At 41.3% G+C, this 26,888-nt stretch overlaps 1 protein-coding gene across 3 annotated transcripts in view; it reads right to left on the bottom strand.

The window, feature by feature from the left end:
* Window positions 1–14,681: 14,681 nt before the first annotated feature.
* Window positions 14,682–26,888, bottom strand: part of SLC26A8 (solute carrier family 26 member 8) — an 81,229-nt gene continuing 69,022 nt past the window's right edge. For all 3 annotated transcript variants that reach the window (XM_042986203.1, XM_042986205.1, XM_042986204.1), the window contains 4 exons: window positions 25,129–25,500; window positions 21,203–21,257; window positions 20,922–21,106; window positions 14,682–15,506 (listed from right to left, as the gene is read on the bottom strand). In XM_042986203.1, the coding sequence (XP_042842137.1) occupies window positions 15,057–15,506; window positions 20,922–21,106; window positions 21,203–21,257; window positions 25,129–25,500 (1,062 nt within the window). In that variant the 3' untranslated portion in view covers window positions 14,682–15,056. The remainder of the gene's footprint in view (window positions 15,507–20,921; window positions 21,107–21,202; window positions 21,258–25,128; window positions 25,501–26,888) is intronic.

Below are 26,888 nucleotides of genomic sequence, written 5' to 3' on the forward strand. Positions count from 1 at the left end.
ATATAACCCTAACCCTTTGACTGCTAAGGTATGTTTCTACTTCATGTGCCTTGTGATGGCTGCTTTTTTGAGAACTAATAAAGTATTTTTGGTGTTCTTGTAAAAACCAGAAACAAACCAACCAGCCCAAGCTAAAATACCTTCCTGATGCTCCCAGCAGAGGGTGACATAGAGTCCTGCCCCCTCTTTGCCCTTAAAGCCCTGCAGCATTTTCAAACTAAGGATCAGTGTATTTAGCATTACACTCCTTGGGTTATAGCTGTCTCCTCCTCCAGCCTATGATTTCCTCCAGATTTCCTCCAGAGTCATTCTGTAAAAACCCAGACTAGCATAAGGCTCAGCACTTGGCAAGCACTCAAATGTTCCCTAAGTGAAAAAATCTGGACGTGAACTGCTGACATCATGGGTTGGCCCAGGACAACTTGCTCTGAGACTGGAGAGGCAGCCATGACCAAGGCTTCCTAAAAAAGAGGGTGAGAAGGGCACCTGGGTGGCTCAGTTGGTTAAGTGTCCGACTTCAGCTCGGGTCACGGTCTCCCGGTTTGTGACATTGAGCCCTGCATTGGGCTCTGTGCTGACAGCACAGAATGGAGCCCACTTGGGATTCTCTGTCTCCCTCTCTCTCTGCCCCTCCCCCCGTCTCAAAATAAACAAATAAACTTAAAAAAAAATCACCTTGAGAACAAGAAATGCATGTTAGTATGGGTGATTTTTCTCCTAGATTTAATCAAAGAAGCACCCTAATTTGCTGAAGTTTTAAAAAGTTCTATAACTTTGGGAGGGGAGCATCCTTCCATTGCTCTGAGAAAGCCCGTGCTCTCTAGTAAAGCAAAGAAAGTACCTCAGAATGTTGACAGAATTTATCTCTAGGGAATGGATGTACAAGGGATTCTTTTTTCCTGCTTTTCTGTATTTTGTAGATTTTCACTTAACAGCAAGTATTACTCTTAGAATGGAAAACTTTATTTTCACAAATGTATATTATGAGCCCCCAAAAGTCTCCATATGCAGATTGATAAAATAACGCAAAATTAATTAGAGCCTGAGGCTCCTGTGACTATGTTAAATCCAATATTCAGAGCATTGGCTATATTTAGAAAGATTTTTTTCCTCTCAGTTTAGGGGGAACATTAGCCCTAGGCTAAATGCTGCTCTGGTCTCACCTAACGAAACATAAATAATACTTGAAGCGGTCAAAATGTTTCCAACCCATTGAACCATATCCCGGAACAAAGCTCAAGAATATTTCTAGGAATGCAATTGTATCCCATCCCCCAAAAGAGAAAATTTCCAATATCTAATACGATTGGCCCAGTATCCAGTAAAAGTTCATGTGTATGCAAAGAAGTAGAAAAATGTGACCCTTAATGAGAAGGAAATGCTACCAACTGACATTAATCCAGAATGTACATTGATAGAATTAGTAGAAAAGTACATGAAGAACAACTATAACTGTATTCTGTATGTTTAGGAAACTATAGGAAATATTGAATACGTTAAATACAAATGTAAAAGATGTTAAAGAAAAAGGCCAATATTAAACTTCTAGAGGGGCGCCTGGGTGGCTCAGTCGGTTAAGCGTCCCACTTCAGCTCAGGTCACGATCTCGCGGTCCGTGAGTTCGAGCCCAGCGTCAGGCTCTGGGCTGACGGCTCAGAGCCTGGAGCCTGTTTCCGATTCTGTGTCTCCCTCTCTCTCTCTGCCCCTCCCCCGTTCATGCTCTGTCTCTCTCTGTCTCAAAAATAAATAAACGTTAAAAAAAAATTAAATAAATAAACTTCTAGAAAAGAGAACAATAACGTCTGAGATGAAAAAATCTACTGTATGGGATTAACAGCCGAACAGACATTGCAGAAGGAAAAAAAATCAGTGAACCTGAAGCTCTCACTACAGAGGCTATCCAAAACGAAACACAGAAAGAAAGAATAAAGAAAATAAATAGAGAGGTGCCTGGGTGGCTCAGTAGGTTGAGCGTCCGACTTCGGCTCAGGTCATGATCTCACGGTTCATGGGTTCAAACCCTGCGTCGGGCTCTGTGCTGACAGCTCAGAGCCTGGAACCTGCTTCGGTTTCTTTGTCTCCCTCTCTGTCTCTGCTCCTTCCTTGCTTGTGCTCTCTCTCAAAAATAAATAAACGTTAAAAAATAATAATAAAATAAAATCTTAAAAGAAAAAAGAAAACTATACCAAAGCACATCATAACCAAATTGCTTAAAACCACTAATAAAGAGCAAATTCTTAATAAAACTAAGCAAAAATTAAAGTCCTGGTAATTCTTTTTTTAAATTTTTTTAATGTTTATTTATTTTTTTGAGAGAGAGAGAGTGTGTGAGCAGGGGAGAAGCAGAGAGACAGAGAGACACAGAATCCGAAGCGGGCTCCAGGCTTTGTCAGCACAGAACCTGACTTGGGGCTCAAACTTGCAAACTGCAAGATCATGACCTGAGCTGAAGTCAGACGCTCAACTGACTTGACTGACACTCAACTAGGATAAAATTGAATCACTAATAATATTCAATTAATGCAGATGAAGGCAGAAAAAGGAAAAATGGAACAAAGAACAAATGATACACGTAAAAAATAGCAAATGATAGACTCAAACCTAACCCTATCAGGGATCACATTATATGCAGTTGTCTAAATATCCCAAAGTTAAGCCACCCAGGGGCCCCAAAAGGGAACAAATCCTAAAGGCAGTAGGAGATAAAAGACACATTACATGCAGGAAAACCAAAAAGAGTTGGCAGCAGATTTTTCTGTAGAAACCACGCAAGCCAGGGATGCCTGGGTGGCTCAGCCAGTGGAGTGACTGACTCTTGATTTCAGCTCAGGTTATGATCCCGGGGTCGAGCCCTGCATTGGGCTCCTCACTGGGTGTGGAGTCTGCTTGGGATTCTCTTTCTTTCTCTCTCTCTCCCACTGTTCCTCTCCCCTGCCTTGTGCTCTCTCTCTTTCAAGAAAGAAAGAAAGAAAGAAAGAAAGAAAGAAAGAAAGAAAAGAAGCCATGCAAACCAAAAGAGAGTGGAGCAACCTCTTTGAAATATTGAAAACTGCCAAACCTAGATTCTACTTAGTGAAAGCATCTTTCAAAACCAAAGATGAGGGGCGCCTGGGTGGCGCAGTCGGTTAAGCCTCCGACTTCAGCCAGGTCACGATCTCGCGGTCCGTGAGTTCGAGCCCCGCGTCAGGCTCCGGGCCGATGGCTCGGAGCCTGGAGCCTGTTTCCGATTCTGTGTCTCCCTCTCTCTCTGCCCCTCCCCCGTTCATGCTCTGTCTCTCTCTGTCCCAAAAATAAATAAAAAAACGTTGAAAAAAAAAATTAAAAAAAAAAAAAAAAACCAAAGATGAAATACAGACTTTTTTTGGACACAAAAAATCTGGAAGACCTACACTACAAGAAATGTTCAAGGAAGTCATTCGAGCAGAAGGAAAGTGATTCCAGATAGAAACATAGATCTACACCTAGGAGTGAAAAGCAATAGAAACACAATGTGGATAAATAAAGAACAATAAAATAAAGAAAATAAATTTTGTTCTTTTTATTTAAATCTTCTTAAAGATAATTAACTTGTTTAAAGTAAAAAACATAGTAGCAATACATTTGAGGGCTTCTAATATACATAGAAGTAAAACGTATGATCACAGTAGCATGAAGATTTTAAGGGAAGATATACAAGTATACAGGTGTAAGGTTCTTATATTATACATGAAGCCACACAATATTACTTGAAGGTAGACTGTGATAAGTTAAATATGTATATTATAAACCCAACAGCAACCACTAAAACAACCCAGTGAAGAGTTGTAGCTAACAATCCAACAAAAAGGATAAAGTTGCATCACTAATAATACTTAATGCAGAAGAAGGCAGAAAAAGGAAAAATGAAACAAAGAACAAACGATACAGATAAGAAATAGCAAATGATAGACTCAAACCTAACCCTAACAGTGATCACATTATATGCAGTGGTCTAAATATCCCAAATAAAGGTGAGAGAGTTTTAGAGAGAAAAAAACAAGACAAAACCAAGATCAAATTATACACCACCTACAAGAAAACCGCTTTATTTATTTATTTTTAATTAATTAATTACTTAATTAAAGATGATTTATTGTCAAGTTGGCTAATGTACAGGGTACACAGTGAGCTCTCGGTTTGGGGTGTAGATTTCTGTGAGTCATCGCTTATATACAACACCCAGTGCTCACCCCAACAAGTGCCATCCTCAATGCCCATCACCCATTTTCCCCTCTCCACCCCCCTCCATCAACCCTCAGTTTGTTCTCTGTATTAAGAGTCTCTTATGGTTTGCCTCCTAAGTGAAGAAAGTCAATCAGAGAAAGACATATCGTATGTTTTCATTCATATGTGCAACTTGAGAAACTTAACAGAAGACCACAGGGGAAGGGAAGGGGAAAAAGAGTTACAAAAAGAAACCCACTTTAAATATAAAGATACAAATATGTTAAAAATAAAAGGATAGAAAAAAGAAGACTTACCATGTAACACTATTCTAAAGAAAGCCCTAATGGCAATAGTAATATTAGACAAATGGCAACAATAATATTAGACAAAGCAAATTTCAGAGCAAAAGTATCACCAGGCACAAAGAGTGCCATTTCATAAAGAATGAATGTGTCCATTCATCAGGAAGACATAACAAAGCTAAGTATTAAGAATCTAAGAACAGAGCATCAATATACATAAGCGAAATTAACAGAATGCAAAGAGAAATTGACAAACCTATAATTGTAGTTGGAGTTTTCTTTTTCTTTTCTTTTCTTTTTTTTAAAGATTTTATTTTATTTTGCTTCAAGTAATCTCTGTACACTCAACGTGGGGCTTGAACTTACAACTCTGAGATCAAGGGTCGCACGCTCTTCCGATTGAGGCAGCCAGGTACCACAATAGTTGGAGTTTTTAATACCCCATAATCCATAATTGATAGAACAAGTGGACAAAAAATCAGTAATGATTTAGAAGATTTGAACAACACTATCAACCAACTTGACCTTATTGACATTTATAAAATAATCTTTCCAACCACAGCAGAACACATTGTTTTTAAGTGCACATGGACCATTTGCCAAGGCAGACCTTCTTTGGGATCATAAAACAAGTCTCAAAAATTTTTAAAGGAATCAAATCATGCAAAGTGTGTTCTCTCACCACAAAGCAATTAAGTTAGAAATAAATGAAAGGTATCTAGAAAATCCCCCAAATATCTGGAAACTAAATAACACACCTCTAAATATTCCAGGGGTCAAAGAAATCAAGAGTTAAATCATTAAGTATTTCGAACTGAATAAAAACATAACATATTAACATTTGTGGAATGTTGCTAAAGCAGCAGGTGGATGGAAATTTATAGCATTGTAACACCAGTATTAAAACAGAAGTTCTCAAATCAATGACCTCAGCTTCCACCGTAAGAATCTAATGAAATAAGGGCAAATGAAGCCCAAAGCAAGCAAAGAAAAGAAATAAAGATCAGAGTAGAAATCAATGAAATAAGATCAGACAAACCGTATTGCAAATCAATAAAAGATACGTGAATATAAAACAAGCATATGAGATCATTTTCAACATCATTGGCCATTAGGAAAGGCAAATTAAAACCACAGTGAAATATAACTATATAGCTATCGAAACATCTTAAATTAAAAAGACTGAACAAAGCTAGTGTGGATGAGGAGAGGGAGGAACTGAATTCTCAGACGCTGCTGGTGGAGACATAAATAGTACAAACATTTTCAGAAATTCGTTAATCACACATTTACCATTTGACTCAGCCATTCTATCGCTGAGAAAAGTGGAAGTCTATGTTCATGCAAAGACTTTTGCATTACTGTTTATAGCAACGTTACTTTTAATACCCCCAAATTAGAAACAACCTTTATCCATAAGGAGATGAATGGATAAACAGACTATGAGATGCCTACACAGTGGAAAACTACATAGCAACAAAAAGGGATGAATTCTTGGTACGTGCAGCAACATGCATGAATCTTAAAGTAATTACGCTGAGTTAAAGAAGCCAGCTCACGCTCCCCAGAAACAACACCTACTGTGTCTTTCGATTTTTGCAAAAGTCTAGAAAATGAGAACAAATCTCTGGTGACAGTGGGCGGGTTAGCGGTTGTCTGGGAATGGAGACCTGGTTGGAGAGAGCCAGGAGCATGGTCTTACAAGAAGGCACAAGAAAATTTTGGGGGGTGACCAATATGTTCATCTTGATTGTGGGGATGGTTTCACAGGTGTATACATAGGTCAGAACACCAAATTGGGCACTTAAAAAATGTGTCATTTATTATATGCCAGTTATGGCTCCATAAAGCTGTTGAAAATCAAAAATGACCTGAAGTCTGAGACCAAAACAAAACAAAACAAAACAAAAAAAATCAATCAAACAAACCAGAAAACCCTCCTTCAGATCAGTATCAATACTATAAATCTCCAAGATCGTTTTTTTTTAAAGAGGAAGTTGCCAAACATATTTAATAACCATTTGGGCAAGAAAAAGGGAACATAAGACTGTATGTTCACACTTACCCCTATTTGCATAAAGAAATAGCCGCACTGTTTTTGCATAAAGACCTACTAGAAGGTCCTAGAAACGCACAAAGGGAAGTCGTAGTAGTGGTTATCTGGGTGGGGCAGGGAAAAAGGAATATGGGAATGGGAGTGTGGGACAGGGCTAGGAGCAAAGATTCCTCACTGTCTTAACTGAGTAGCTTTTATTTTTTGAACTATGCAACTACTTTTACTGTTTTATTTTTTCATTATTATTTTTATGTTTATTTTTGAGGGAGAGAGTGAGAGAGCGCGTGAGCAGGGGAGGGGAGAGAGAGAGGGAGACAGGATCTGAGGTGAGCTCTGCACAGACAGTAGAGACTGTGAGATCAAGAGTCAGACACTCAACTGACGGAGCCGCCCAGGCGCCCCCGCTACACATATTTAATCTGAAATAAGGCATTAATCACGATCTCTGTCTTCCTCCTGAAAAATACAAGGCCTTTAGAATCCTTTGTTTCTGTACTGAGAGAATTGTGTTAAAAATCTCCAACTGTGCTCTGAGATTTGTCTCTTTCTCCTCTTATTTTTGTCATTTTGCGTTATGTATTTTGTTTATTTTATTTTTAAGTAAGTTCTACTCCCAGAGTGGGGCTTGAACTCACAGCTCTGAGATCAAGAGTCACATGCTCTACTGAGTCAGCTTTATGTATTTTGAAACTGTGTTATTATCCACACGCAAAGTTAGGATTGTTATGTTGTCCTGTTTCATTGACCCTTTCATCACTGAGAAACCTTTAACCTTTAGGAATATTTTCTGTCTTATGCTCTACTTTGTCTGATATTAACATTGCCACTGCAGCTTTCTTTTGGTTGCTATTCGCTTGTTGTATTTTTCCGTCCTTCTACTGTGTATATATTTGCATATTCATATTTACATTGTGTCTCTCATAAATAGATAGTTGGGTCTTTTTAAAACATCCATCCAAAAAAGTCTGTATCTGTAAACTTTTTTTTTTTAACGTTTATTTATTTATTTTTTCAAGAGAGCGCTAGCAAGCAGGAGAGGGCCAGAAAGAAGGAGACAGAGGATCCGGAGCAGGCTTCGCTCAGTGAATGCAGAGCCCGATGCTCACAAACCCAGAAGCCGTGAGATCATGACCTGAGCCGAAATCAAGAGTTGGCCACTTAACTGACTGAGCCACCCAGGTGCCCCCCAAAAGTCGGTATCTTAATTAGAATACTTAATTTATTTAGTTATGGATATAGTTGAGTTTGATTGCCATCTTGGAATTTCTTTTCTACTTGTCCTATATGTTGTTTTCTTATTCCAGTATTCCTTTGGATTCATGAAGTGTTTTCATTATTCCATTTATCTCCTTTATTAATCAAAAAAATTTTTTAATGTTTATTTATTTTTGAGAGTGACAGAGACAGACCATGAGTGAGGGAGGCGTAGAGAAAGAGGGAGACATAGAATCTGAAGCAGGCTCCAGGCTCCATGCTGTCAGCACAGAGCCCGAGGCCCCTCAAGTGCCCCTCTCCTCTATTAATTTTTAGTTATACCTTCTTTGCATTATTATTTTATATTTTTAAATTTTTTAAAATGTTTTGTTTATTTTTGAGACAGAGAGAGACAGAGCACGAGCAGGGGAGAGGCAGAGAGAGAGGGAGACACAGAATCTGAAGCAGGCTCCAGGTTCCGAGCTGTCAGCACAGAGCCCGACGTGGGACTCGAACTCACAGACCGTGAGATCATGACCTGAGCCGAAGTCGGACGTTCAACCCACTGAGCCACCCAGGTGCTCCTGCATTATTATTTTAAAAGTTTCTTCTACCTTAAATTAGTTCTTTACCACTTTGTGAACACTTTATCTCCATTTACCATTTTGCTTTTTGCATTTTTGTAGTCCTATACTTTTAACATGTTATAAACTGCACACAATATAGTTATTATTGCTTTAAATGATTACAATCCATATTCTTTTATATGTTTCCACATATTTAACCCTTCCAACGCTCTTCATTCCTTTTTACAGTTCTGAACTTCCCCCTAGAGTAATTTTCCTTCAGCCTGAAGAATTTTCTTTTTATTATTTTTTTTAAAGATTTTATTTCTAAGCAATCTCCACACCCAACATGGGGCTGGAACTCACAACCCGAGATCAAGTGTTGCACACTTTACCAATTGAGCCCGCCAGGCACCCCAGCCTAAAGAACTTTCTTTAATATTTCTTGTAGAGTGAAGTGTAGGTAATGAATTCTCTTAATTTGTTAAAAATCTTTATTTCATCTTTATTTTTAGAGGATATTTTCACTGGTTACAGAATTTCAGGTCAGCAGATTTTTCACTTCTTTCAGAACTTAAAAGATATCACCCTTTGGTCTTCGGGTCTCCAGAAGTTCTGTTAAACAGTCAGCAATAAGTGTTATTGTTGTTTTGCAAGTATGTGTCTTTTTTCTCTGGTTGCTTTTAAGCTTGGTTTTCTTCCTATTTTGCTTAGGGTTTTTTTTTTTTTTTATAATTTATTTTTGAGAGAGAGACAGAGAGACACAGACAGAGAGAGGAGTGTGAGCATGGGAGGGGCAGAGAGAGAGAGGGAGACACAGAATCTGAAACAGGCTCCAGGCACAGAGCCCGACGTGGGGCTCAAACCCACAAACTGTGAGATCATGACCTGAGTTGATGTCAGATGCTTAACCAACTGAGCCACCCAAGAGCCCCTATTTTGCTTAGGGTTTGCTAAGCCTCTTGAATCTTAGAGTTGCTATTTTTCACGTTTTGGGAAATTCTCAGTCGTCGTGTCTTCAAATATTCTCGTCTCTTCTCTCTTTCTTGGACTCCTATACACGTATATTAGGCCATTAGACTATGCTCTACATGTCTTGAATGTTCTCTTTGGTCTTTTCTATGTTTTTCTCTATGTACTTCATCTTGAAGATCTTATGTTTACTGTCTTTCAGTAATATAATCTTAGCTTGTGCTATGTCCAGTCTGTTGATACACATGTCCAGTGAGTGTTCAGTTTCCAGTCCTAGAATGTCCATTTGATTCTTTTTCTATTATAATTCTCTTTTGAAATTACCCACTTTTTAATTATTTTTTTCCCTCTTTTAGTCCACTTTCTTAAATATATTTATAATAGTTTTTTTTTTTTTTAAGTCTTTCACTGCTAACTACAACACCTGGATCATCTCTGGGACAGCTTCTATTGTATACTCTTTTTTCCCTTAATTATCAAGCATTTTTTCCTGTTTCTTCAAATGCCTTGTGATTTTTATTATTTATTTTATTTTATTTTTATTTTTTTAACAGTTATTTATTTTTGAGAGACAGAGAGAGGCAGAGCATGAGCAGGGGAGGGAGAGAGAGAGAGAGAGAGAGATACAGAATCCGAAGCGGGCTCCAGGCTCTGAGCTGTCAGCACAGAGCCCGACGTGGGGCTCGAACTCACGAACTGCAAGACCATGACCTGAGCTGAAGTTGGAAGCTCAGCTGACTGAGCCACCCAGGCACCCCTGCCTTGTGATTTTTAAAAATTATGTGCTGGAGGTGGTGCCTGCGTGGCTTAGTCAGTTAAGCGTTCAACTCTTGGTTTTGCCTCAGGTCTCACAGTTTTGTGAGTTCGAGCCCTGCCTTGGGCTCTGCACTGACAACAGGGAGACTGCTTAGGATTCTCTCTCTCCCTCTCTCTCTGTGCCCCTCCCCCCCACACACTGTGTCTCTCTCAAAAGAAACTTTTTAAAAATTTATAAAAAATGTAAATTAAAAAATAAAAATCATATGCTGGAGGTTGTGCAAAAAAGAGAACCTGAAGTCAATGTTATTTCTTCCTACATAGGATACATACTTCTGATTCGGCAAAAAAGTGAGGGACAGGTCATTCCTAACTGTATTAGAAATTGAGCTGTGTTGTGGCTTTAGCTAGACTCAGTCCATCTCTGGCTCCAAATGTCTCAAGGGCAAGGTCTTTTGTATGCTTATTAAAGGCCCCTTCCTCTCGTGGACTTTGTGTCTAGACAAAGGTACTTTGAGACTTGGGAGATTTCATTTTGCCTTTGTAGACCAATCCCTAACCTCCTGAGTGACCCTGGCACTCAGTGTCTCTGAGAGGAAACCAGTCAACCTACCAGCTTAAGTGGCCATCAAAAGCTTCATTAGTTTTGTTTTTTCCTGGCAGAGTCCCTCTGCCTAAGAAAAGCTTGATTCCAAATTCAGCAAATAACCCTGAAGGAAAAAAAAAAAAAGGCCAATAACCTCAACTCACCTAGGAAGGTATGAATTTATAGATTTTCCATGCTTCGTTTTTGTATTTGTTTTTAACTTATTTGTTGAAGAAACTGGCTCATTTGTCCTGTTGAGTTTAAAAAAAAAATTTTTTTTTTAACGTTTATTTATTTTTGAGACAGGGAGAGACAGAGCATGAACTGGGGAGGGTCAGAGAGAGGGAGACACAGAATCTGAAACAGGCTCCAGGCTCTGAGCTGTCAGCACAGAGCCCGACACAGGGCTCGAAATCACGGACCGCAAGATCATGAACTGAGCCAAAGTCGGCCGCTTAACCGACTGAGCCACCCAGGTGCCCCTGTCCTGTTGAGTTTTTAGATTCCACTGATTGCCTCTACTCAGTGTCATTTAACATGTTCTTCTGACCCCTGTATTTCCTATAATCTGGTAGTGAGACCCACAGGGTTGACAATATTCAGGTTCAATTTTTTTTTGGCAAGATTATTTCATAGGTTATGAAACCTCTTTTATCGTATAATTCCTATGTATTCTTTTTTCAAATACACTTTTTTTTTTTTTTTTTTTTTTAGAGAGAGAGAGTGCATGCACAAGGAGGGGAGGGGCACAAATAGAGAATCTTAAGCAGGCTCCACGCTCAGTGTGGAGCCCAATGCAGGGCTCGATCTTACAACTGTGAGATCATGACCCGAGCTGAAATCAAGAGTCAGACGCTCAACCAACTGAGCTAGCCAGGCGTCCCTCAAACAAACGTTTTAATTGAAGAATAGTTGGCAATTTCTACATATTCTTTTTTTTTTTTTTAATTTTTTTTAACGTTTATTTATTTTTGAGACAGAGAGAGACAGAGCATGAACGGGGGAGGGTCAGAGAGAGGGAGACACAGAATCCGAAACAGGCTCCAGGCTCTGAGTTGTCAGCACAGAGCCCGACGCGGGGCTCGAACTCACGGACCGTGAGATCATGACGTGAGCTGAAGTCGGCCACTTAACCGACTGAGCCACCCAGGCGCCCCAATTTCTACATATTCTTAATGCCCAGCTCCAATATCATTTCTTCTTGGTAACTGTTTCCCCGGATCTACACTCTTTCTAACCCCTCCTCTCATCTACATTTCCATAGTACTGTACCTCTCACTGTCACCTTTTCATTTAGGAGTCTGTGACGCTCCCTCCTGCAATGCCTGTTTGTAGTTTGGGAGCTGTATGAGGGCAGAAATCATACTTTATTCACTATTTTATCCTCAGACCATGATGTCTTAGTTCAATTGGGTGCCTCTAACAAGATACTGCAGGCTACTGCCTTATAAACAACAGAAATTTATTTCTCCCGGCTCTGGAGGCTGGGAAGTCCAAGACCAGAGTGCTGGCAGATTAGGCATCTAGTGAGAACCCACTTCCTGATTCGCAGATGATCATCTTCTTGCTTTGGAAGGCAGGAGGGGGTGGAAAGTAGGAGGGCTGTCTCTGAGGCCTTTTATAAGGACACTAATCCCATTAGTAATGAATAATAAGGGTGACCTAATCACCTCCCAATGGCCCCACCTTCCAATACCTCCACCTTGGGGATTATCATTTAAACATACAATATTGGGGGGGATATATTCAGACCAGAGCATTCCACTTCTGCCCCCCCAAGTTCTTGTCTTTCTCACATGTCATGAACCCGAAGGTCTAAGTCCAATGTCTCATCTACATATCGTCGAAATCAGATATGTATGAGACTCATGTTACAATTTGTTAGGCTTTGCGATATTTAACATATTTAGACACAGATAACCTAATGTTACCTATTTTGACCAGTTTCTTTTCCAGACCTACTGTTCTGCAGGCCTAATGATTCTACTTAGTTCTTCATATTTAAAAATCACACCGCAAGCCCCATTTACTATAGAACATGAGCTGCCTTGAGGTTTGTTTTTCTTTTTTCGGTAATGGAGAAAAATTTGTGCTAAGACACTTTCAGATCCGATCTGTACTGGTTTTTCAGTTTTTAGCATTTTTCTCTAGTCTCTCATTGATGATAAAGGCTGCAATGATGACCATGCTATGAAAAGTGGGCTAAGCAACCAAAACCGTAGTATTTTATAGAATTTGAAATATCTTAGAATCTCAGGTGATTTGCATTTTGGAAGAAGACTCAGCCCTTGAATTGTTACTTTATGTTTTCTTTAATGCTGTAGTAATTACAATCAATTAACCATTTGTATTTGTTATTACTTTGGGGAAGGCTGGATGTTATGGGTTTATAGTAGCATATTCTTTAAAGATAGCCTGTAGTCCAAGCATTTAGTTGGGTCTTTCTGATGTCATGCACCAATGCCAAGATTTAGCTATGTTGTAGTTGCAGCAGAAAGCACCAGAGTCTAAACTCTACCACTTGCTAGTCAAGTGTCAGAAGCCAACTCATTCTGTATTTAAAGGCCTTCCTCTGATGGGAACGCAGGAATAGAAGGCGGCTGGTGTGAGAGGGAGGCAGTCCACAGAAACTGGGCTCTCCAAATATTTCTAGTCTCCTGTTTTAAGTGTGAAATACTTTCTTGGTCTTGACAAATTACTGTGCCTGCCCTTGCCACCTTGACAATTCATTCTGGGTCTGACCCAGTTTCTGATTGAGCCCTTGGTGCCATAGCAATTACCATAAGGTTACACCTAGCTGTGTTCCTGGGTACTCAGATTTTGTACCTACCCATGGCCACCACTCTTGGTTTCCCATTTGTCTCTGCCCTCCTAGCATTCATTGGAACTTGCTTTAGGTCTAACTTCTACTCATCCTTCAGGTGCCAGGTCATAGGTCATTGCTGTAGGGAGAACTTCTTTGACACCTGAGGTAGGTTCAGGCCCTCCTAATGTATGCCTGTAGACTTTCTTATATTTTACCTTCAAGGTACTTATCACAATTTATAATCATTTTTGTCGTCTCTTCTGTTCATCTCATATCTTCAGCACCTGGGACAGTTCCTGGCACACAGTAGGAGTTCAATAAATGTATAATGTAAGCATGAACAAAGGAAGCCTGTGACTTGGGCTCCCACCTCTTTTAGGGTACAGTTGTATATGACCTCGGGCTAGTTACAAAACTTATCCGAGCCTCAGTTTATACGTGTAAAGTAGGGCTAATATTGTTCTATCTACTGCACTCTTTGGGGTGTGCGTGGAGCAGATGCTTAGTGAATGTTTGTAGACTGAGTGATTGCACGTCATCTCTGTGATAAGAGACATATTTTAATAAGAATTTCTTTAACCCAACAGATGAGAGAAATTAAGTATCCAAGCAAGAGGAGTCTTGTTTATTGAGTGGAAAATAAAATTCAGGATTCCATAAACCTTTGCCCAGGGGTCTATATTTATCTTTTGCTTGTAGCTTAAGGTATTTTTTAACGGGGGAGGGGGAAATTTTTAAAATGGATTTGCACCAAACTAGTAATGACTGACTTTTCCAATTCCTAAGAGGTTGTGTCTGTCATAGACTCCAAGTTTGGTCCACCAAGAATACAGATTCTAGATTGCCTGTATCTTAAAAACTTGTAAGGACGAAACAGTGGTGAATATGAATCTGGATACCAAATAGAGCTCTATAGAGCTAACCTTCTCATCAGTTGGTACAGCTGACTTGTCTTCTGAAACAGTGGTAGGATTAGGAAAACATCCTGCTCTCGGAGTGATGACAAAAGTGTTTTCAGCGTAACAGTTCCTTAGATTATAAACCTTGCAGGCTGGCTTAACTTAACCTATCTACTTCCCCATTTCCACCACCAGTGTAATGAAGATACCTTGCATATAAAATACAAACGCCACCGAGTTTTTCTTTTTCTTTCTTATATCTTCTTCACCATGTCCACCCACTTCTGGAATTTCTCCCACCCAACCTTTCTTTAGGCATATAGACTACAGAGAAGGGAAAGATGCAGGAAGTGTCCAAATGTAACTAGAGTTGTAGATTTTATTTGAGTCTCATCTCTTTGGAGAAAGGGGAACGGAGATGAGAGGAGGAAGTTAGAGATGCTTGGACAAAACCCCCAGAGTACGGGGTGTGCAAAGAAGGAAATCCATTACTAGAATATCTGCTGATGGTGAGATGAGGTAAGCCTAGATAGGGAATTCAGAGATAACTCTTGGTGTTTAGCATTGTGATCTGGGAGTGAGATCCGTGTTGAGAAGGAAGAGGCCAGCAGATGAAGGAGTCCCAAATCGAGTATTGCTAGTTTGTAACTAGTCTAGGTCTTCTGACCAAGTGACCCCATTTGGGTGGGAAGGGTTTGCCAAGGGAATCTGACTTCTTATTCCCAGTTCATTTCCTAACAGTCTTCAGTATTATTGTCCTTGGGTGAATATGAATTCATATGTTGACGCCTCCTTTCAACTGACGGTGTCCCACGCCGAGCCTGAACTGGAGATCTGGGAAGTGTAGATGGATACAGAGACCAGTACTGCTGCCAAGGATAAGTGTGAGCCCTTGGCCTGGGTTTGAGCTCAGCCTCGGGCTCGGGCTCAGGCTCCAACTCAGGCTCTAACTCAGGCTCTAGCTCAGATTCAGGCTCTAGCTCTGACTCAGGCTCCATCCCATGAGTCAGGTCCAGCTCGAGATCTAGTCCAGTCTCTTGTTCTGATTCCACTGTGGGCTCCAGCTCCAGGTCTAGCTCCAACTCCTCCTTTGTTATCGGTTCCTGCATCATGATGTAGTCTGGATTTGCGTTTTTAGAGACTTCTAGAAGATTGCCGCTCATTTCATGTCTTGGCTCTCCATTCTAAAATACACACAATTAGATGGGTTAAAATTTACAACTTAATTTAGCTTTTGAACAGCCAAGGAATTTCAGAATACAAAAGGACTTAAGACACCAAGAAATCATGAGTTCCTGGCAAAATAGGAAATCTTCCCGGCCACATCTGCTTTTCATCTTTGCAACCTCTGGTTCCTCAGTTACTCACTATTCTTCAGGCTCTATCAATCCATAACTTCTGATTTCTTTGGCTTTTCTAGCTAGCCTGGGTTTCATGGTCAACCATTAAAACAGCAGTGGTCTTGATAGCATTCTGAAACATCTTGTCTTCTTGATCTTACTTGTCTTTCCAACCCCATGTGTGATTCTTGGCAGGGCATGTAAGGCCCTTCGTGACCTGACTTCTTGTCATCTTCTTTAGCTTTACCTGTGTCTGTGGTCCCCACCACTACTCTGGCCATAAAGTTAACTAAAGATGCCTGACTTCTGCTTACCTTTGCTCATGCTATTCCCTGTGCCTGCCTTGTCCTTCTCCATCTTATCCACATACACTTATTCATCGTTCCAGATTCAGATCAAAGACGATCAACCAGGATCTCAGCTTCCTTTGTGTTTCATCTATACTTCACTCACACTTCTGTCATAGTGCCAGTAATGTATTGCTTTTTGTAATTTATAAATCTATTTCCCCTATTAGACTCTAAGCTCTTTGAGGTGGGGCAGTGCCTGGTTTTTGATATCCCCAGTACCAGTGACTGAGCCTATCACCTAGCAGATGCCCCATAGGCTTGGTCAATCAGTTTTACAGCAGCATTCCATAGAATTATCAACTTTCACCTCTCCTGAAATAGTTTTCTCTCTTCTGTCACACAATACTCTTTGGCTTTTCCTCTTTCCTCCCTGGTTGCTTCTTTCTGGTCTCCTTGTTGTCTCCTCTATTTCTTTTGGATTTCTAAATGTTGGCAAGCCTCAGGGCTTCTCTTCTGCATCTACACTCCTTCCATAGGCAATTTTATTTAGTCCCATAATTTTCATTATCATCTATGTGCCAGTGACTTTTTGATCATAACCCTTCCCCTGATCTGTTTGTTCAGGTACCCACTGCCATTCTGACATTTCCCCTTGGATGTTTAACAGGCATCTTGAATGCAATACATCTGTAGTAGAACTTGCTCCTCTCCTAGGCTTCCCTTGTTTAAATGCTAGAAAAAAATTTGACATATTCAATACGGAGTCTTAATGTAAGTCCTGATAAGAATGTTAGTAAACTAGAAAAATACTTTTTAAAAAAAAACACAGTAAATATAATGTCTGTCTTAAGCCAACTGTTACCACCTTACTAGAAATGCATAATTAGTTTGTCTCGTAAAATTCAGGAGTAAGACAAGACCACCCACTAGTACTTACATTGTTCTGGGAGATGTAGCTCATGCTATAATATATGATACTGAGATAAGAATTTTGACAACTGGAAAATAAGGTATTTATATTATTTGTAGAAAATATTTTTTTTCAATCTGGAAAGCTCAAGAGAATTACCAATGAAACCTCTTGGGTCTGGTAAAAGGATTCACAAATGTAGCCAAATAATTTTATGCAAATCAATAGGTTTATCACAGGCTGGCAATTGCCAGGTAGAAAATATAATTAAAAAAGAATGTTAATTTCAAAAAGCAATACATATGTAAAACAAAGTATAAAGTATCTAGGATTTGTCTATACAAAGAAAGTCACAGGGACACCTGGGTGGCTCTGGATGGTTGAGTGTCTGACTCAGGTCATAATCTCACAGGTTCATAGGTTTGAGCCCCACATCAGGCTCTTTGCACTGACAGAGCCTGCTTGGGATCCTCTCTCTCCCTCTCACTCTGCCTCTCCTGCACATGCTCTCTCTCTCTCTCTAAATAAATAAATAAATAAACTTAAAAAAAAAAAAAGAAATTTAAAAAAAGGAAAGAAAGTCACAAAACCTTACTATGAATGCAACATTTAAAAGACTGAATGGGGTGCCTGAGTGGCTCAGTCCGTTAAGCCTCCGACTCCTGATTTCAGCTCAGGTCACCATCTCACAGCTTGTGAATTCCAAGCCCCGCATCAGGCTCTGTGCTGACAGTGTGGAGCCTGCTTGGGATTCTCTTTCTTTCCCTCTCTCTCTGCCCCTCTGGAATTCACTATCTCTCAGAATAAATAAACTTAAAAAAAAAGACTGAATAAATACAAAGACAGCTCATGTTCTTCAATAAGATGAACAAATACTGGAAAGATATCAATTCTCAATTTATTTTATATTTCTAATGCAATTGTAATGAGAATTCCAATGGGATTCTTTTGTGGGGGGATGCTAACAAAAGATTCAAAAATTTGCTTGGAGGAATAAATTGGTGAGAATGATTTAGCAAATTTTGAAGTAGACTTCAAACCAAACAGTAAATGTGTTATAAATCTATATTAAAGCTATTAACAACAATGAAACAAAAACTATGCTATAAATAGACTTCAGTTTTCATAATAATGTAATATTTTATGAAAATAGCATTTCAAATCAGCAGAGGAAAGAAAGCTTATTCAATAGATGAGTTTTCTCAGAATTGTTAGCTGTACAGATAAAAAATAAAAGATTATTCTTTAACCCCATACACTGAAATACATTTTACCTAGATTAAAAAGCATAATATATAAACACTTAAAACATTAAAATCTAGAAGAAAACATAAATGATTAGTTTACTTCCTAAGTGAGAATGACATTCTAAACAAAAGGCAAACAGAAAATAAGAAAGGTTAATATGGGAAAGGCAATGTAATATATAACGTAAATCTGTCAAGTGTATCATAATTTATAAATAAAACAGAGAAACTTTCACTTATAGAAAAGGCAGACTACGTAATTCAGACCCACCCTCCTACTGAGGACAGCCAGGAGAGCTGGGTAAAATATTTTATTTTTATTTATTTTTTAAAGTTTATTTATTTATTTTGAGAGAGAGAGAGAGAGCACACGCACAGGAGGGGCAGAGAGAGAGGGAGAGTGAGAGAATCCCAAGTAGGCTCCACACTGTCACTGCAGAGCCTGATGTGAGACTCAAACTCATAAACCATGAGTTCATGACCTGAGCCAAAACCAAGAGTTGGACACTTAATTGACTAAGCCACCCAGGTGCCCCTGAATAAAATATTTTAAAACTTCTGCTTGAAGATACCATAAAGCTAACAAGATTATAATGAAGATTTGGAAAAGGTGAAAATCTATAGAGGTGAGTCTGGCATTTGGGACCACTTTTGTAGAAGGTATTTGATGATCTCGAAGTGGCACATATATGCAGAGAACAGTGCTTTTGACAGCTTTGAGGGCTTAAGGTTGCCAAAATTGCATTCTAGGGTCTGCCAAGGGAGGGACTGTGGCATACCTTCCCAGAGACTGCAGCTGGGCTGTGGGTCATCTGGATGGCCTAGAACACCTTGAGTCCTAAAATCAGATCAGTTACCCTGGATTGCTAGTGCCTCCAGGGACTTGGCAAAACAATGAAGTTCTTTCCAGAAGAAAAACATCATCCTGGATCTCAGAGTATTTTTATAAACATTTTCTAAATACAATGTCTGGCACACACCCAAAGATTGCCGGGCACACTAGACTTTGATAGCAAAAAATGCACATTGAATCTCTAAGGCAGTGGTTCTCAAAGTGTAGTTTCTGTATTGTTAGCATCAGTATTACCCAGTACTTATTGGCAATGCAAATTCTCAGACCCTACCCCAGACCCATTGAATCAGAAATTTAGGGGAGATGGGGCTACAGAGAGGGCCCAGCAGTCTGTGTTTTAACAGCAGATTTTGGTGACTCAGACACATACTAACGTTTGAGAACCACAGGAAATCTCCAAACATAAGCAGAGGGACCGCTGGCCAGACATGTTGTTAAAAGAATGGTTACTCCAGGTGGGAATGGGCCTAAGAAGCTCTGAGATTTCTTCCAACTGAAAGGTTTTGTGACTCTGTGATTTTATAGACGGGAGTGGACTATAGAGCAGAATAGAAAAAATATGTCCATTGAGGAAAAAGTTGCTCTGGATAAGCGGAGGCACATAACCTGTGAGAATTCTCAATAAGCAAGGGAAAGACATTACGTTAAAAAGAAGAAGAAAGAAAAAGGCCATGTTTTATAAGCTTGGATATCTTTTACTTCTTAAAGTTTTCAAAAAAAATCCACACTTTATTGCTCTGGTAATACTTCTCTTGTCATAAAAAATTCAAACATGATTAAAATGTAATAAGTCAAAGAATCAGGGATTTAATTAAAAAATAATTTCTAGGGGTGCCTGGGTGGCTCAGTTTGTTGAGCGTCCAACCTCAGCTCTGGTCATGATCTTACAGTTTGGTTCGTGAGTTCAACCCCGCGTTGGGATCTGTGCTGACAGCTCAGAGCCCTGAGCCTTCTTCAGATTCTATGTCTTCCTCTCTCTCTGCCTCCCCGCCCCCCGCTTGCACTCTGTCTCTCTCTCTCTCTCAAAAATATAGGTTAAAAAAATTAAAAAAAAATAATTTCTAGTTGTTAGATAATATTTGGTGCCCATCTGTGTTTTAATTTCCTTTTCTTTGTGGGGGGGGGTGCACATTTAACCTTCACAGACTCTGATTTAAAAACACTGAAGTAGGGGGGCACCTGGGTGGCTCAGTCAGTTAAGCTGCCGACTTCAGCTCAGGTCGTGATCTCATGGTTTGTGAGTTCAAGTCCCACATCAGGCTCTGTGCTGACAGCTTGGAGCCCGCTTCATATCCTGTGTCCTCCTTGCTCTCTGCCCTTCCCCCACTCATTCCCTCGCTCTCTCTCTCTCGCTCTCTCTCTCTCTCTCTCAAAAATAAATAAACTGAAAAAAATAAAAATAAAATAAAAACACTGCAGTTGACCCGGGCCTTTACTTAGTATTAATAGACAGCTAAAAGTTCTGGCTTATGTATCATTCTCCTTTGCATTTTTCAGGTTGAGTAAATCTTATATATTACTCACAATGTAAATAATAGCCAAAATGTTAGACTGGCAGATCTTTACCTCTGTGAGTTCATTAGTTCTATTTTTCATCCCAAGGGTGGTGTAGGCATGGATTCTAAAGGTATAGCTGGTGGAGATATTTAAAATATTCAGGAATTTGGGATGGCACTGGCACTAATCAAGCTTGCTATAAAAGAATCCTTGAGACCTCTGCTGGGTTGGGTAACCCTCCTTTCAGTTGGGAAAGGGTCCTGAATACACCCAGATGCCACGGCAGTGGGGGAACTTGGGATTCAGGTCCACTGTTATTTACCAACTGATAAGGGAGCACTTCAACATCTCAAAGTCTGGCCCAGCCATACTCAAAAGCCTTTCCTAGACATTGCTCATCTCTACTTAATCAGGTGTCTCCCCACTGCTCGCCCCACACCGTGATGCTTCACATCATCCAACCTTGTCACTTTCTGAGTAGGCTTCCCGTATCACTGTCTCGGATTCATCCACGCTTAACTCGGAGGACTCTGGAAACTTCCTTGACAAGGCAAATAGCACGGCATCGTGGAGGGTGAGGAACAGCTGGGCCTTGGTGATGCCGGCGTCAAAGAAATCATTCTTCTCAAATGCCTTGACCACAGAAGCTGCAAACCAAACCCAGAACATACACAGGGTCAGACGCCTGAGGAGGACAGCACCCAGGGTACAAACAGTCCTCTCATAGGGTGAAGGATACTCACTGTGACACCCTGAAAAGAGCACCAAAATGTTGGCATTTTGGAAAGCGTTGCACATCTGTGGGGAGAGAGTAAATCAGCGTTAGTGATCTTCACACGCACTACGAAAGAGCCTTCTAATTAGAGGAGTTTTAATACCCCTTTGGCCATTCACTTGTCTGGGTATATGTACCTCTGCATTCCAGTTCAGCTCTATAAACATTTGATGCGTGGACTTCCATATGCCAGGAAATGTCTAAAGTGCTAGGAATACAAAAGAGAATCAGATGGTCTCATGTGAGGTGGGGAGTGAGAGGGAGTGTTGCCCATGGTCTCTTGGGGGCGGGGGGTGGGAAACAGTTCCCATAAAGAGGTAATGTTTCTGGGGAGCCTGGGTGGCTCAGTTGTTTAAGTATCTGACTCTTGATTTAGGCTCGGGTCATGATCTCATGATTCACGAGATCGAGCCCAGTGTCAGGCTCTGTGCTAATAGTGTGGAGCCTACTTGGTATTCTCTCTCCCTCCCTCTCTCTCTGCCCCGCCCCTTCCAAATAAATACATAAAAGAGAGAGAGAGAGAGAGAGAGAGAGAATGCTACTGAGGACAGTGCTAGAAGAGAGACAGGCATGGGTATGATGGGAACACAATGGAAAGCCTTCATGAACAGCCGTTCTTGGTATTATTGTTTAGTGTATGCATGTGACCCCCTTCTTCCTGGAGTTCGCTGAGCAGAGGAGGAAAACGAGGCTCAGAGCTGGTCAAGTGATATTGTAGAGAATGGAATTCAGGAGTCCTGAAGGTCATATCTGGAACTTCTCTGCAAAGTTGCATTTAACTTTAGTAAAACAGCAGATATTTAGGAGTAGCAGATCAGTAAACATCGGATACTGACCTCAAGTTTACTTCAGCCAGTATATCTGCTCTGGTGTGATAACTTTTAAAGTCCATGTTAACCTTAACACTCTCAGATTGAATAGACTCCAACCCTGAGCATGGAGTTAAAATATCAAAAGACACAAATGAAACAGACTCTACTTGGGGCACTTAGGTGGCTCAGTTGATTGAGCATCCGACTCTTGACTTCAGTCCAGGTCATGATCTCGTGGTCTTGAGATCAAGCCCCACATTGGGCTCCATGTGGGCGTGGTGCCTGCTTGTGACTCTCTCTCTCTCTCTCTCTCTCTCTCTCTCTCTCTCTCTTTCTCTCTCTCTCTCTGCCCCTCTCCTCTGCCCATGCTCTCTCTCTTTCTCAACCAAACCAAACCAAACCAAAACAAAACAAAACAAAAACACAAAAACCTGATACTTCTTTTACTACCAAGAGGAAACAAGAAAATCATTCTTGATCATGGTCATTTGATAAAGAGCCACTATGGACATACTTTGTTTGTTTGTTTGTTTGTTTGTTTATTGGCAGAGGGAGAGAGAGAGAGAGAGAGAGAGAGAGAGAATCTTAAGAAAGCTCCACACCCAGCATGAAGCTCCATGCGAGTCTCCATCTCACAACTATGAGATCCTGACCTGAGCTGAAATCAAGAGACGGACACTTAACCGACTGAGCCACCCAAGTGCCTCTGGACATTCTCTAAATGACAAGCAATGGGAGAGTGACATTTCATGAATTAGGAAGAAGCTTAAATTGCATGATTGTCTCTAATAAGAATGACTGCTGGGATTTTTTTCAGTAAATTTAAGTTTTCAAAGTTAAAGTAAACAAAAAATAATGATTTCCTCCAATTGGGCTGTCTAAAACAATTAGAGAACGGTGGGGCGCCTGGGGGCTCAGTCCGTTAAGTGTCCGACTTCGGCTCAGGTCATGATCTCACAGTTTGTGAGTTCAAGCCCCACATCCAAGCCCCCGCTTTGGATCCTCTGTCCCCTTCTCTCTCTCTTCCCCTCCCCTGCTTATGCTCTTTCTCAAAAACAAATAAACATTTAAATCTTTTTAAAAATAAAAGAACAATTACAGAAGGAATGAAGAAATGTGTAACTTTAAGGTGAGAAAGTGCACCTCGAATCTCTGAAGGCTGTAAAGTAAAGGTGTCTACATTGCCTCTACATTGGGCTGGAGCAGAAAGTCATTAACACAGGCCAGGTGTGGATGGGTTATGCCAAGGACCAGAACATATGGTGCCTCCACAAAAAAAAGGAAAGCAAGAGGGGAGAGACAGAATAGCACAACTCTTACTACAGAACAGGAGGAAGAATGGTATAAAGTCAGATGCTTTGAGTCCCCATGCTGGGCAGGCCGCTTACTAGCTGTGAGCCTAGAACTCCTAAGGGGGAGTATGACTTGCCTCTCAGGGCTAGTGGGAGAATTAAATGAAATAGTGTATATGAATGTGCCCAACTCAGTCTGCCGTGTAGCAGGCATTTGATGATGTAGGTTTAATGACATCTAAAGCAGTAACTATCAAGTGAGAATGGGAGAAGAGAACGCACCCCAGCAGTACACCCTAACATGGAGAAGCCCAAAAGTTGAGACATCACCAAGTAGAACTGAATCTGCAAATGGGGTGGAGAAGAGGATGTCTTGGATGGGAAAGCCCTTAACGTTCATCTCTTCCAAGTCTCGTTTTATTTATTTATTTTTTACATATTTATTTGTTTTTGGGAGAACACAAGCAAGAGGGGCAGAGAGAGGGGGACAGAGGATCTGAAGCGGGCTCTGCACTGACAGGCTGACAGCAGCGAGCCTGATGTGGGGCTCGAATTCATGAACCGCGAGATCGTGACCTGAATCCAATCAAAGTTGGATGCTCAACCGACTGAGCCACCCAGGTGCCCCCCCTCCAGGTCTCTCGTTTTCTAGATGAGCAAACGAAGGCCCGGTGCAATTTAGTAAATTACCTCAGGTCTGATGGACAGTGAACAGTAGCAAACCCAGGACAGAGTACACACCCACAGAGTGCCAACCAGAGTTCTTTCTGCTACGAGAAGCTTCCTGTTGCCTCAAACCAAAGAGGAACTGGACTCACTTAAGACAGAATCATATTTCTTTAGGAATAAAGTTTGATAAAATAGGATAAAAGAATAGGATAAAATAGGAATAAAGTTTGATAAAATAGGATAAAAGAAGGAAAGTCAACCAACGGAGCAGGTCTCAAAAAACAAAACAAAACAAAACAAAACAAAACAAAACAAGTGGGTGCAGTCAGCGTCCAGGAAGTGGGTGTTCAGGATGTTTAAACCTGAGCCACCACCAAAAGGAGCAAGAGTGAGGCAGAGGGCTGTAAACTGAGATAAGCTGGCTGAAAGGCAGATACAGTACTTATAAGACATCAACAATAAAAACCGATACAGTTAGCTGTGCATCTAAACTGTCCATGCTGTATAGAAGGAGAGGAATGAAAATTGTCAAGAGAAATCAGAGAGTAGGAGAGAAGCCAGGACTCAGGGTTACGGCTTCTGAAGGAGAAGTCTTCCCTGCCCTTTGCACCCAATGATGCAGGCAATGAGGAGGGAACTGGGGGAGATCCTGTAGGCTCCGGACTGGGCAGCCCCAGGCTTGCCAGGGCCATGTTATCATGTCTTCACATCTGAGGGTGTTTTACAATGTCTACCTCAGAGCAGATGAAGAGTGAGAGTTCTTGGTGTGCTTTTTTTTTTCCCTGTAGCATTCAGACCTATTGAAAAGATGTGCAGTGAACTCCCAGGAGATCCTGGGAGTTGCTGGGTGTGGCACAGATTGCTGTTTTCCATTTTGGATTTTTTGAGAAGTAACATGCCTTGCTTACAGAGCCAACCCCAGTTCAAAAGACAGGGTTGGTTTCTTTCCTTTTCATTCCGGTTGACCTTAAACTATCTTTAGTGTCCAAGTTTCTAGTGGCCCTGGGGTCACAAAGCAGCTGATCAGTGACTCAGAGGATTCGATCAGGGTCGGGGCTGGTGGGGGGGGGGCAGTGGTAGGAGGGGATCGGAGGTCTTGTGAAAGCCTGCTTAGTACTTACTTGTCTTAAGGACACTGAAGCCTGTGAATCCACGAAATGTACCATGGAGAAATCCAGGATAATGGTGTGGATGCTGGGTAGATGAGAGGTATCCGAGAAGGGAAGGAGTGACCTGTTCCTCTCTTGGGTTTCCACAGCGTCAGGCAGTGGCATCAAGCTGTTTCTACGGGGGTCATTAGAAACCCAAACTTTGTCCACGTCCTCGTAGTTTTGCCCTTGACTTCTGTAAGACGTGGAAGATACGATGTACGGTACTTCCTCATGGGACACGGATTGGCACATGTTCATGCTGTCGAAATGCGAGCAGCGGATCAGGTTAATGGAGGATGAGTCGCGGTCCTGTCTACTTTCAAATCGTTCTGTGTAGACAACCTGGGACAACAGAGTTAGGGGAGGACCGTGAGGAGGCTCGAGCAGGGGCTACAAGTACCTGCAATGATGCCATTTCTGTCTCCTGACTCACCTCCCTCTCCCTCAGGAAACCTCCCCACAGACCAGGTGCTTGGGTTTCGCTTGGACACCTCACTGTCACTTCACGCTAGTGACCGAAAAAGCTGCATTCGTCTTGCCATATCCTTGCCGCTCACGGCATTGCCCTCCCAACTTCCCTCTGCGTACCGAGGATGCTTTCATTGCCCTGTGAGCCAGACTTAAGATAATCTTTGGTTTATTCCTTCCCCTCATCCCTGGGCTCTAGTTTGTCTGGGTGCCTACTAAGAGTTTGTTTGAAGGGTTCCTTCCATCAGTCCCTTTTCTCAACACTTCCATCTTTCATCAGGCTTCCTTAAGAAGACAGAAATTACTCGCGCGGGCCTATTTTTCCCTTTCACTCCTTTCATCCTAATAGGCTTGGAGAGCCTGCCGTGGCTTAAGGACAGCACCAAGCACCGGGAATACAATGGCAGGGAAGAGGTGAATGCCCACTTTGCAGTCACAGGTAATGACTACGCGTCCCACCTTCTACCTGGGGAGAGGGCACGTGTCCGTTCAAAGCATCAACAACAACAGAGATGGACAAAAACCATGAGGCACTTGCTAGAGTGGTACAGTCTGGGCGATATTGTGCTTATTATATTGCTTATAAAATAAAAATTTTTAAATACAAAAATGGGGGGGGCATCTGGGTGGCTCAGTCGGTTAAGCATCTGACTCTTGCTTTTTTTTTTTTTAAACAATTTTTTAAAGTTTTTAAATTTACTTTAAGAGAGAGAGAGAGAGAGAGAGAGAGAGAGAGCAAGTGGGGTGGGGACAGAGAGAGAGGGGAGAGAGTGAATCCCAAGCACACTCTGCACGGTCAGTGCAGAGCCTGATGCAGGGCTCGAACTCACCAATGGTGAGATCATGACCTGAGCCGAAATCAAGAGTTGGGCGCTTAACTGACTGAGCCACCCAGGCACCCCTAACTGACTCTTTTTTTTTTTTTTTTAATTTTTTTTTAACGTTTATTTATTTTTGAGACAGAGAGAGAGCATGAACGGGGGGAGGGTCAGAGAGAGGGAGACACAGAATCTGAAACAGGCTCCAGGCTCTGAGCTGTCAGCACAGAGCCCGACGCGGGGCTCGAACTCACAGACCGCGAGATCATGACCTGAGCTGAAGTCGGCCGCCCAACCGACTGAGCCACCCAGGCGCCCCCCTAACTGACTCTTGCTTTCGGCTCATGAGCTCGCGATTCGTGGGTTCAAACCCTGCATCAGGCTCTGTGCTGACAGCACGGAGCCTGTCTGGGATTCTCTCCCTCTGCCCGTACCTCCCCCCAC

Source organism: Panthera tigris, chromosome B2, assembly GCF_018350195.1.
Source record: "Panthera tigris isolate Pti1 chromosome B2, P.tigris_Pti1_mat1.1, whole genome shotgun sequence".
NCBI classification, from domain to species: Eukaryota; Metazoa; Chordata; class Mammalia; order Carnivora; family Felidae; genus Panthera; species Panthera tigris.